We start from the raw sequence: 12,298 nt of genomic DNA on the forward strand, positions 1-12,298 counted from the left end.
ACCGATTATCATCATAAATTCGGCCAAGTTCATATATATATATAGAGGTTCCTATAAAAAAAGACCTAAGGTGTGAGAAAGGTAAGAAAGAATCTCAGCCATTAGATCATTCCATATCAATTTCAATAGATCAAGGTTATAACTGTAATTTTACCAATAATTCTAATTAAGGATTAAATTTATGTAACCGATTTTTCTGAGTTATTTTAGAGAATTCGAATTTTGAATATTATATCAGTATACGTAAATATTACATTACAACCAATTCATCTTTTATCATTATACATATCCAATTCATCTTTCATCCAAACATCTGCGATTCAAGAACACCAGTTCGTAATTCTGCATTGGAGAAAGACGATCCAGGTAATATCATTATGTTGTTTTTTCGTTTATTATGTAATGGTAATTAATATTCGTCAAAGCAAAGCTTCAATTTTCAATCATCTGTTATGTCAATTTTGACACCACATGTAATCCTTTCATTGTGTTTTATATGTACACAATGTTTTTTATGTATACTATTGAAGTTGGAGGGGTTTTTTATAACAGTTGTTTATTTGATATAGTTGATTAGTTGCTTTGTGGTGTTATGTTGTACATATAATGTTGTGGTGTTTTTTGGTTTGTTACAATCTGATTTTGTTTTTCTGATGAACATGTGTTTTGACAGTTTGATGTTACAGTGTATGGTGTTTTTTGCATGGGTGATGTTCCTGTAGTATACAAATTTTTTTTAATGACACCACGTGTAATCCTTTCAGGGTGTTTTTATATGTACATGGTGTTTTTGATGTATACTATTGAAGTTGGAGGGTGTTTTTTATATCAGTTGATGATGAACTATAGTGTTTTTTGCATGTGTGATGTTCCTTACAGTGTGTTTTATATGTACATGGTGTTTTTGATGTCTACTATTGAAGTTGGAGGGTGTTTTTTTTTATAACAGTTGTTGATTTGCTATAGTTGATTAGTTGCTTGTGGTGTTATTTTGTACATATTATGCTTGTGGTATTTTTTTTTTTTTTTGCACATCTTTACTGTTGAATCATTCATTTTAAGTTTTTCGTAGGCTTTCAAACTTATCAGCTGGTTGGGCAACTACATCTGTCTCCAAACTCCGGTAAGAGGACTTATTTACCTGAGGTAGATGACTCGCTTAAGCCGAAGGATAAGATGACGTTTGATACGGTGAATAATGCATTCCTCTTTTATTAGAAGTATGCAATGGCTTCAGGCTTCACTGCCAGGAAGTCTTCTCAATACACGCCTCATGGTGTTATAAAATCTAAATGGTTCGTTTGCTCAAAGGAGGGAACTAAACCTTTTAAGGCGATCGATACATCTAAAGAAATTAACACCTCAAATAATGGGTCAAAGAGGAAATCTATTCGACGTGTTCCTTCTATAAGGACGGGTTGCGAAGTACGTATGTGTGTAAAGTTAAACGCTTCGAATCTATACGAGGTATATTCTTTCAAGGAGGCCAATAATCACTATTTTGTTGCAGAGGACGATAGGCATTTACTCCCCGCTAACCGAGGTATGAACTATATACAAGAGCAAGCCGTTAACGCGTTGAGTGCCTTGAACATTGGACCGGTGAAAGCGTTTAATATCATGAGGACACTATATGGTGGGTTTGACAAGGTTGGGGCAACCAAAAACAATTTTAAAATTTTAAGCGAGACCTGAACAGGTATATATCTGACTTTGACGCTGATATGATGATTAAACGGCTATTGAGGAAGAAAGAGTACATGCCAAACTTTTCAATGGAGTATATAACCACAGAAGATGGTGTTTTAAGGGCATTGTTTTGGGCCGATGAACATGCCAAAAGGAAATTTTCAGTGTTTGGTGACGTTGTTTCATTTGATGCCACATATCGTCTTAACAAGTAAGTTTGATAATTATCATCCTTATTTCGATTTGTATAACTCATTTGTTAAGTATATGTCATTTAGTTGTATGATGTTTTTAATCCGTATTTGTTTTTAGGTACAAAATGATGTTTGTTCCATTTAGTGGTATCGACAACCACAATCGTAACGTTACTCTTGGTGCCGCTATAATAGGCAACGAAATGGCTGAAACTTATAGTTGGTTGCTTAAGGTGTTTCGTGAAGCATTTGCCCGTGCCCCTCCGGTGATTGTCACCGACCAAGACCCAGCCATGAAGAAGGCTATTGAAGATACATGGACATAGAGTAGATGTGGCACCTGAGAAAAATCCGCAGCAATCTTGATTTCCTCACTTCACTCTTTTGTGCTTACTTGTCAAATTTTGGGACGAAATTTCTTTCAAGTTGGGGATGACGTAACGACCCGGATATTTAAGGTTAGCATTGCTTGAAATCCCACAACTTCTTGTGTGTGTCTCTATACAACTAAATGATTACGTATGCATAACTGGTTGATTATACGGGAAATTGCTAAACATCTTGTGAGTCGTTCGACTGATTTTGTAAAACCGAATGAATTGGGCCACATATTCACACTTTGTATAACTGCTTGATGGAAAGACACTTTGAAGTGTGAATATGTATACTTGAACTCACACATTTTCGTTTATGTATAACTATCCTCTGCCCAAATATGTGATCACCGGCCCACTTTGGTTGTTTGCATGTTATTAGATATTAAGTTATGATCACCGGCCCACTTTAGATTATTTGGCATCACATTATATTTAGGTAACTCCCTTTTTATTTTTCAACTCAGAATATCAACCAACAAACCCTACCCTCCCCTAGAGTTCGACGGCAACAGGAAACTACCCCCCCCCCCTATCGAATTAACCCCTGATTTGTGAGACATCACTTGTTTATTTCAATTGATAGGTATGTGCGCTGCCACTTTACATATTACATATGATAATTATTATCGGTTTGATCTTGTTATGCGAGAATTTTGATTAACTAAAATGTACAGAAATGGAGATATTACTTGTGGTTTTCGCGTTGAAGATTTGGAGGCATTACTTGTATGGTACCAAATGTACCATCTACACCGATCACAGGAGTCTCCAGCATATCTTTGACCAGAAGGAATTGAATATGCGACAACGTCGTTGGATAGAGCTTTTGAATGATTATGAGTGTGCCATCAAGTATCAACCGGGGAAAGCTAATGTTGTAGCTGATGCACTTAGCCGAAAGGAGATGAAGCCTAAGCGCGTTCGTGCTCTACAGCTTACTATTCACTCTGGTTTACCAACTCAGATTCGTTCCGCTCAGATCGAGGCCTTGAAGGAAGAGAACATCGAGGCCGAGTACCTACGGGGCATGGAAAAACGACTCGTGGAGAGATCCGACGGCATTCATTATTTCATGGAACGGGTATGGGTTCCTCTGTATGGTAATCTTCGGGAACTTGTGATGGACGAAGCGCACAAGTCTCGGTATTCTGTTCACCCGGGCTCAGATAAAATGTATCAGGATCTCAGGGTTATGTATTGGTGGCCAAAGATGAAGGCTCACATTGCGACATACGTGAGTAAGTGTTTGACTTGTGCTAAAGTCAAAGTGGAGTATCAGAAACCCTCGGGTCTACTTTAGCAGCCAGAGATACCCACCTGGAAATGGGAGCAGATTGCTATGGATTTCGTCACGGGTTTACCGAGAACTCAGGCCGGAAACAATACTATTTGGGTGATCGTTGATCGTCTCACGAAGTCAGCACATTTTCTAGCCATCAAGGAAACGGACAAGTTCCCGGAGCTTGCAGCGGTTTATCTTAAGGAGATGGTTTCTAGGCACGGGGTGCCAACTTCTAACATCTGGGATCGAGATCCTCGTTTCATTTCTGATTTATGGCAGTCGGTGCATAAGTCGTTCGGTTCATGTCTCGATATGAGTACTGCTTATCACCCGCAGACGGATGGTCAGAGTGAGCGCACCATTCAGACACTTGAAGACATGCTGCGGGCATGTGTTATTGACTTTGGCAAGGGCTGGGAGAAACATCTGCCGTTGATAGAGTTCTCCTACAACAACAGCTACCACACTAGCATTCAGGCAGCTCCGTTCGAAGCATTGTATGGGCGGAAATGTCGTTCTCCTCTCTGTTGGGCCGAGGTGGGTGACAGCCAGATCACAGGTCCTGAGCTTGTACTTGAAACCTCAGAGAAGATTGTTCAAATCAGAAACCGTATGGCAGCCGCGCGTGATCGTCAGAAAAGCTACGCTGACAAGCGTAGGAAACCGTTAGAGTTTGCAGTGGGTGATCGGGTCATGTTGAAAGTTTCGCCATGGAAGGGTGTTGTACGCTTCGGGAAGTGCGGTAAGCTTAATCCGCGTTACGTTGGGCCATTTAGAATCCTGGAGCGGATTGGTAAGGTCGCTTACAAGCTTGAGTTGCCTGCTGAGTTGGGTAATGTTCACGATGTCTTCCATGTCTCACAGTTGAAGAAGTGTTTGTTAGATGAAACACTGGTTGTGCCGTTTCAAGAGTTAAAGATCGATGACAAGTTACAGTTTGTCGAAGAGCCTATTGAGATCATGGATCGGGAGGTCAAGGTGCGTAAACATAGTCGTATCCCGATTGTGAGAGTTCGTTAGAACTCAAGACGTGGACCGGAGTTCACGTGGGAGCGTGAGAATCAGATGAAGGTTAAGTATCCTCAACTTTTTCCTGATGACAAGTCTAAATCTAGTAAAGCTGGTGAATTTCGGGACGAAATTCCTCTTCAAGTTGGGCATGATGTGGCACCTGAGAAAAATCCGCAGCAATCTTGATTTCCTCACTTCACTCTTTTGTGCTTACTTGTCAAATTTTTGGATGAAATTTCTTTCAAGTTGGGGATGATGTGACGCCCTAGATATTTAAGGTTAGCATTGCTTGAAATCCCACAACTTCTTGCGTGTGTCTCTATACAACTAAATGATTACGTATGCATAACTAGTTGACTATACGGGAAATTGCTAAACATCTTGTGAGTCGTTCGACTGATTTAGTAAAATCGAATGAATTGGGCCACATATTCACACTTTGTATAAATGCTTGATGGAAAGACACTTTGAAGTGTGAATATGTATACTTGAACTCACACATTTTCGTTTATGTATAACTATCCTCGGCCCAAATATGTGATAACCGGCCCACTTTGGTTGTTTGCATGTTATTAGATATTAAGTTATGATCACCGGCCCACTTTAGATTATTTGGCATCACATTATATTTACGTAACTCCCTTTTTATTTTTTAACTCACAATATCAACCAACAAACCCTACCCTCCCCTAGAGTTCGACGGCAACAGGAAACTACCCCCCCCCCATAGAATTAACCCCTGATTTGTGAGACATCACTTGTTTATTTCAATTGATCGGTATGTGCGCTGCCACTTTACATATTACATATGCTAATTATTATCGGTTTGATCTTGTTATGCGAGAATTTTGATTAACTAAAATGTACAGAACTGGAGATATTGTTATGATTCAGATAAATGATTATAGTTGCGTGAAATCGGCTATGTTGTGTTTTGATTCAGGATACCATAGACATTGTTAACCTTGATTGAATATTAAATGATGAATATGATGCTAGGAGTCGGTTGTAATATTAATAGGTTAGGATTACTTATTCATGATTTTCTAGCAAAAAGCATATAAGTTAATGGCCCACTTGATTTATGAAAGTTGTTGTATTGATAGGAGAGGGTTTCATATACATATGAGTAGTGATTTATTTGTTAATTAGATTGCAAGACTTAGTGTTAATTGATCACTGTTATGAATATTGGACGCATGAATTGGGACTTTTGATTGGACCGAACACTTTAACAGATTACATATATTGTTTGGGCTGATAATTGTTTATATGGATTATTAGAATTATTGGATGGGTTATTGTAGTTGGGCAAATTAATTGGAATGTTTAACATGTAAGTGGGGCTGGGCCGAATCCCTTCTGATTAGAACTGGGCCGCGCTGCTAATCATACATGTAGTGGGTCGGTAGTCAGTTGGGCCGTGCATATTACAATCTGTTGGGTTGGGCCGGTAATTTGTGTAACGGTATATTAACTTGTATAACTATATGGTATGTACAAGTATAAACCTGTGAATTAATGGGATACATGGTGTTACGGATAACCATGTCGTATGATTTCTAGTAAGCGTATATTTACGGGTAGGATAATCAAATCACCCGACATGGATTATGGTGTAAACGTGACTTTGTTTGATGACATACGTGCAAAGACATGTAAATAATGGTGCATACCAAACTGATTGTTATGTGTAACTATCATAGGGCTTGGTTGATCATTGTGTTAAATGGATAATTAATCTTACCGAGCAAAGCTAAGGTGAGTTCACTACTTTTGAGCATGCGTCCCGGTGGTTGGGACAGTCAGTGGGTATCCCGGGGAGGGATAAATCTTTTGGGTAAAACTGGTATATTGGATAATATTCTCATTCTATCACTCTTAAGTCCCATCTTTTGTTACCGGGGAGGTAACGGGGTAGTAGTTGGTAGCGCTACTTAGGTTTGGCACCCTCACACCGTACCGGGGAGGACGGTTGTGAACTAATGACCCAGTCGGGCCCAGTGCTTTGATAGGAGCACTGGGGGAACGGGCAAAACATACATCAGGAGCCGTCTTGTTCAATATCGAGATATTATCAATATTACTTTTGCATTGGTTAATGAACTGGAATAAACACTTGGTAACAATCGTTTTCATAAACTGTGAACTCGCCAGCTTTGTCTAATACACTTGTTGCATGCTCGCAGGTCGTTAGGTATCTTGGATTTGGAAACTTGCTGTCTGGAGAAGCAGGAGTGGTCAGGGGTCGATGAGGGGATTCATGGAATTGATTTCTTGATACTACGCATTGGTTTTGAAATTATTTAGCTTTGGTTTATCATTTGCTTCCGCTGAACATATTGGTTTTCATTTAAACTTGTTGATGGTATTTATTTAATGTTTGAGAACTTTATTTAGATACTTGTATTGGTTCAATGTAATTAGTGGCTCGTTGTTGGTACGTCACACGCCCAACAGGGACACTCCCTAGGTGGTATTTTGGGGGTGTAACAGTAGACATAGGCTATGCATGTGGCACATCATGGACAAGCTTACTGCTAAGGTGTTTACTTATTCGTCCTTTTAAGCTTTTTTTTTATATTTTTACACACTTTTCTGGTGATTATTGTGTTATATGTTGTCAATGGTGTTTTAGGTTGGTGCTACATTCTGAAATAGTACATATTTCAAAAAGAGGTTGTGTGCCATTGTGTGGACCGATTCAATTCTACCTGAGAAGTTTGAAAGTGATTGGGCTACCATAATGAACGATTTTAACTTGGTTGATCATGAGTGGCTTCAGTCAGTTTATCAAATCAGGGATACTTGGATACCGACTTATTATTGCGAGGAGTTCATGTTCGGGTTTATGCGTACCTCATCTCGTTCAGAGAGTGAGAACCATTTCTTTGGACAATTTTGTAACCCTGAGTGCACTCTTGTCGAATTTCTCGGGCATTTTGATTCTGCAATTGAAGCTCAGAGACATGAGCACAGGAAGAATGACCATGACACCAGAAACACAAACGCTGACATGTGGGCTGTAGACTTTGTTTTGGAGGATCAAGTGGCCAATATATACACGCGCACTATATTTTTTGACCAGCAGCTGGAGATAAAAAATAGTTTACGCAAATGCGCTATCGAAAAGTGGGAAAATATGGATGACTTCGTTAACTTTTTTGTGAAGGACTGGGAACAACCATGCACTACTTTCTTCGAGGTATATACAAAGAATTAAATATCTAAGTTTGAATATAATCTCCTTGAATTTACACATGTTGTTTCGTAGTGTTATGTCTCAAAACATATAGCACTTGCCGATTTACGGTTACATATGGTGTTATGGAATAGTTTTTGTTGTGTTTATGTTGTAATGTATGTAACAAATTCTAATTTTTTAATGGTGTTTTATAGGTTATGATGTGGGAGGACGACATGACTGTGTACTGTACATGCAAAAGATTTGAACAGTTTGGGTTGTTGTGCTCACACATCTTTTGTGTGCTTTGGATGCTTGATATTAGTGAGTTTCCACAACGCTATATCTTACGACGTTGGACTCGGGAGGCTGTTCCCAATAGTGCCCTTGGTGCTATTCTAGGTATCAACGAGAGTGAGGATCGTTATAATGAAGTTAACCGCGTTGTACGAGAGATCACATATTCTACGGAGTCGGTTATTAACAAGCTAGTCGCCAACTTTGATGCGTTGTGCTCATTCAGTGATCATGTTTTTAATTATTTCAAAACAGTTGATGAGGCGGTGGTCAATGCCCCACGTAAGAGCCGTCGTGAAAGGTTTGCTAAAATCACTGGTAACACAAAACCATCAGATGTAACCGTTTATGTTCCCGTTGGAACTAGATACAAAGGTATGGGTAAGCCTAAACGGATGAAGTCCAAACGTGAAATTGCTATAAGTCAGTTGGGCAAAAAGAGCCGTCAGTGTCAAAACTATTTTAGATACGGGCATAATAGACGTACTTGCAAAAACCCTACCCGGACTAAAGAACAAGCTAGTGCCGAGGATGACGTTGAAGAAGCTGATGAAGGTGATGAGGAGGAAGATTTATGGGAAGAAGTTGAAGAAGCTCTGGATGAACAAGATGAGGACGAATCAGACGAGGAGGATGGAGAAGAGGACTAGGAAGTTATTTAGAGATGTCTAAACATTTGGTTATTTTTAACGTATTTCCTTTTTGTTTCGTACATTGTTAGGTTTTCAATGGTTTTTCGGATTCGTAGAAACTCATGGTTTTATTTTGTTTGGTTCTGGTCGAATTTTATATTACCGGTGACAACGTTTTATATTTTGTGTTTTTGTTTCACTTAAATCTGTTTTTTTTGTTAATCAATGGTGTTATTTTGTTTAGGGTGTTTTATTATGTATGCCGGAAGTTTAATGATGTTATTTATTTGCACACAGTGTTAATCGATAGTGTTATATTTTGTACAGGGTGTTTTATTATGTGTGCTGAAAGTTTAATGGTGTTATGTATTTGCACACAGTGTTTTAATATTAGTTGTACTGTTTTTATTTATATGTCTTGGATCTGTTCATGGTGTTTTATTATGTATGTTGAAACTTAATGGTGTTATTTCTTTAGTCATAGTGTTTTATTGTGCATATCAGTTGGTATGTTATTTAATTACATCAGTAACATGTTAACACTTATTTCGTACAATCCCTCTGGTCGCGGATGGATCACAAAGGTCATTACAGATTCTTTGAGACGAAAACGGTGTCTAACTAAATGAAAACACCAAAATAAAACATATAAAAGAGAAACAGTTTACCAAACTAAATCAGCCTTTACATAGATAAATTATACCAAGATCACAACGAGCGACCAAATGTTGTTACCATTGTTTAAAACCCAAAACAAGAATGCAAACATGCTAACACATCATATAATCTAAAATTACCAAAATTGTTTTGTTTTCTAACAGAAAGTTGATGTTGTTTTGCTGTCCACCTACACGGCACTGCCCAACCTTTCACCAGTCCGACCGATTGCATTCTCTTCCATACTCACCCTTTCATCCTTGTCTAAACGTGCGTACTCTTGTACTTCTCGCTCTACATCGCCCCGTGCCGTGTTCACGTCGCTTAGAAGCAATTTTGAGAGGTACTTCTTACGCAGATCCTCGATTTCTTTCACTTGATCAGGCAAGATTTCTTTTTTGATGTCTCTCTCATGCGAGAAACCACACATCCAATGTCCCACGTTTGTTTCTATCCAATACCAAATCATTCGCATTGTTCGTATTTCGTGTATAGTTTAAGTACATGTATTTCAGTTATTTTATTAAGAAACAAAAGTGATGGAGTGTGTGAAACCCGGATGTTAAAGTGTGTTATATTACATGTTTATGGCCATTTACTTGGTTATACGCTTTGAATATGTTGACTACGCAAGTTTATGATTTTACAGGTTAATCGAGTAATTCGGTGAAGTTAGGACGTTTGGAAATGAAGAGGAATGACCGCAGATGGAAATCAAGATATATTACATTAGTTGGTAGATGTTCGAGTCAAAAGATAGCTCAAAGGAACAAGAAACAGAACTTACAAACCGTAGCTTACGGGTTGTAAGCATAGGTTACGGTTGGAAAATAAATACGCAGCATGTAGCTGTTGTCAAGGAATTTAATATGTTGGTAAGAAAAGGGTTGCAACCCTAATGTATACATGTGCACATGGATGGCTTTTAAAGGAATATTATAAGTGATCACATCACAATTATCATCATCATAAAAGGCAGTCAACATGCACGTGACTAGGGGTCAAAGAAAAAGATCACCATCACAATTCTTAGCAGCCGATATATGAGGGCACGGATTTTGGAGGGGAAACAACAACATCATCATCATCACTTCACTTTGGCAGTAGACTTCGAAAAAAGGAAGAGGGATTGGCGGTTATTGTTGTTGATTCTTGGATGGAAACATCACGTGACTGGACTTTTGGAGGGAAAACATTGGGCTTCAAAAGTCACGCAACTTACATCATCAGTTACGTGATGGGCCGCACATGTGGGCCTGAGTGTGGACGGCACATGCAGGACGCATACAAAGAAACACACGCATAGAAGGTTTGGGTGGACTTCTATTGGCGCGGACATAGGGGGCACATGTGACTCTTGGGGGCCCACGAGTTTGAATACAATACAAACACATCTTTCGACGGCAGACAAGAGGGAGTTCGACCTTCGACCGAAGCTAGTGAAGATCATTCAACCGAGATGAGCGGCTAAATCTCTGGTGGACACTTTGGGTGAATGATTCATGTAAGACACTTTCAATTCTAGTTTCTCTTTGTATTGAGATTTGGATTTGTAGTCGGGTGACATCCGACTATTTACATGATTATATTATTTGTGTGACAGACAAATCCTGAGTGACAGTCAGAGTTATAATTATGTTTTGAATCCAATTATGCTTTTGTTGATTGAATGATTCCTATGTATGTTTGTTTTAATATTTATCTGATCAATTAATATTATGATTTTGAACTGCATAGGTAATTGGTAGATGTGACAGATTTACTATTCAATCAATAGCATCCAATAAAATCAGAACTAGGTTATTAGTAATTACAGAATCTGAATCCCGGAGTGATCACTTGTTCTCATCATTGTTTTAACCCACAATTTTTATTCGTTAATTTAGTCATTTATCATAAACAAACAAACCGATTTCTCAATTCAGTAATAGTTAATCAATCTTTTCATTACGACACTTTCCACAATCCTCCTCTGGTTCGATATCCGACTTATCCTATCTACATAGTTTAGTTGGTTTTTGCATGTCACAAACGACAGACATCAAAATGGCGCCGTTGCCGGGGAGGCGTGCACAAAGTGTTTAGTGTTAAGTTTTAGTTTAAAAAATATAAAAATAAAAAAATAAAAATCCAAAAATAGTGTCAGTTTTGTTTTGTTTTGTTCCGATTTATGCGTGGTGCTTGTGTTTTTGTGTTTGTGCAGGATGACAGATCTTGCAATATTCTGCAGCTCTCTTAGATGCATTTTGTGCAGGGAACCACTTCACCCGTGTATCGGTTGCCACGAGGCCCGATTTTGACGGGAAAGAGCGAAATTGGAAGAACCACCGATGCCTTGCTATGATAATCCTTCCCCTCCACCATATTTCTATGATTCTGATACAACGGTGGAGGATGGTTATTACTCTGACGGATGGGATCGGGATGAGGATTCTTATTATGAGCCAAGGACGGATGGACGATGTTTCTATTGCGGTCGTTATCATACTTCTTATTATGATGATGTGTGCGCGGTGTATTTGGAAAATCCAGAGTATTGGAATAAAAAAATGATGGATGTGTACATCTCAACACCGTATAAGGGATACCGACAGTATCATCCCGAGGAATATCCTGAGCCCGAGGGTGTCTATACTTATCAGACCGAGGAGGAGAAAAAGCTTGCTACGTTGGAAGTTACTTTGTCCAAACTCGAGCAGTATTTATCAGCACCCAACCTTTCCGATGAAGATCGAATCTGCTGTCTAGTTTCCAAGTGTCAGAAGTTAAAAATGAAGATAGAAATAGAAGAGCGTCTCTCACCATGTCACACCCCCAATCTCCACGTGTCACCGGTGGGCCCGATGGAGGGTATGGTGACGTAGTTGGCATCATCATAGACAAACAACACAATATAATAATGCACAGCGGAAGCAGAAATAGATTCATTTCAACTTTAAATAAAATGTAATATTAAATATCACGAGTAGTTGAAA

General features: G+C 38.8%; 1 protein-coding gene across 1 annotated transcript; it reads left to right on the top strand.

Moving 5' to 3' along the window:
• The first annotated feature begins 7,299 nt into the window (after positions 1-7,299).
• On the top strand, positions 7,300-8,684 carry LOC110902225 (protein FAR1-RELATED SEQUENCE 5-like). Its single transcript, XM_022148934.1, has 2 exons — positions 7,300-7,758; positions 7,953-8,684. Exons 1-2 carry the CDS (start codon positions 7,300-7,302, stop codon positions 8,682-8,684), a joined length of 1,191 nt encoding a protein of 396 aa, XP_022004626.1.
• The last annotated feature ends 3,614 nt before the right edge of the window (positions 8,685-12,298 follow it).

The sequence above is a fragment of the Helianthus annuus genome, chromosome 6 (genome assembly GCF_002127325.2).
Source record: "Helianthus annuus cultivar XRQ/B chromosome 6, HanXRQr2.0-SUNRISE, whole genome shotgun sequence".
Classification (NCBI taxonomy): domain Eukaryota; kingdom Viridiplantae; phylum Streptophyta; class Magnoliopsida; order Asterales; family Asteraceae; genus Helianthus; species Helianthus annuus.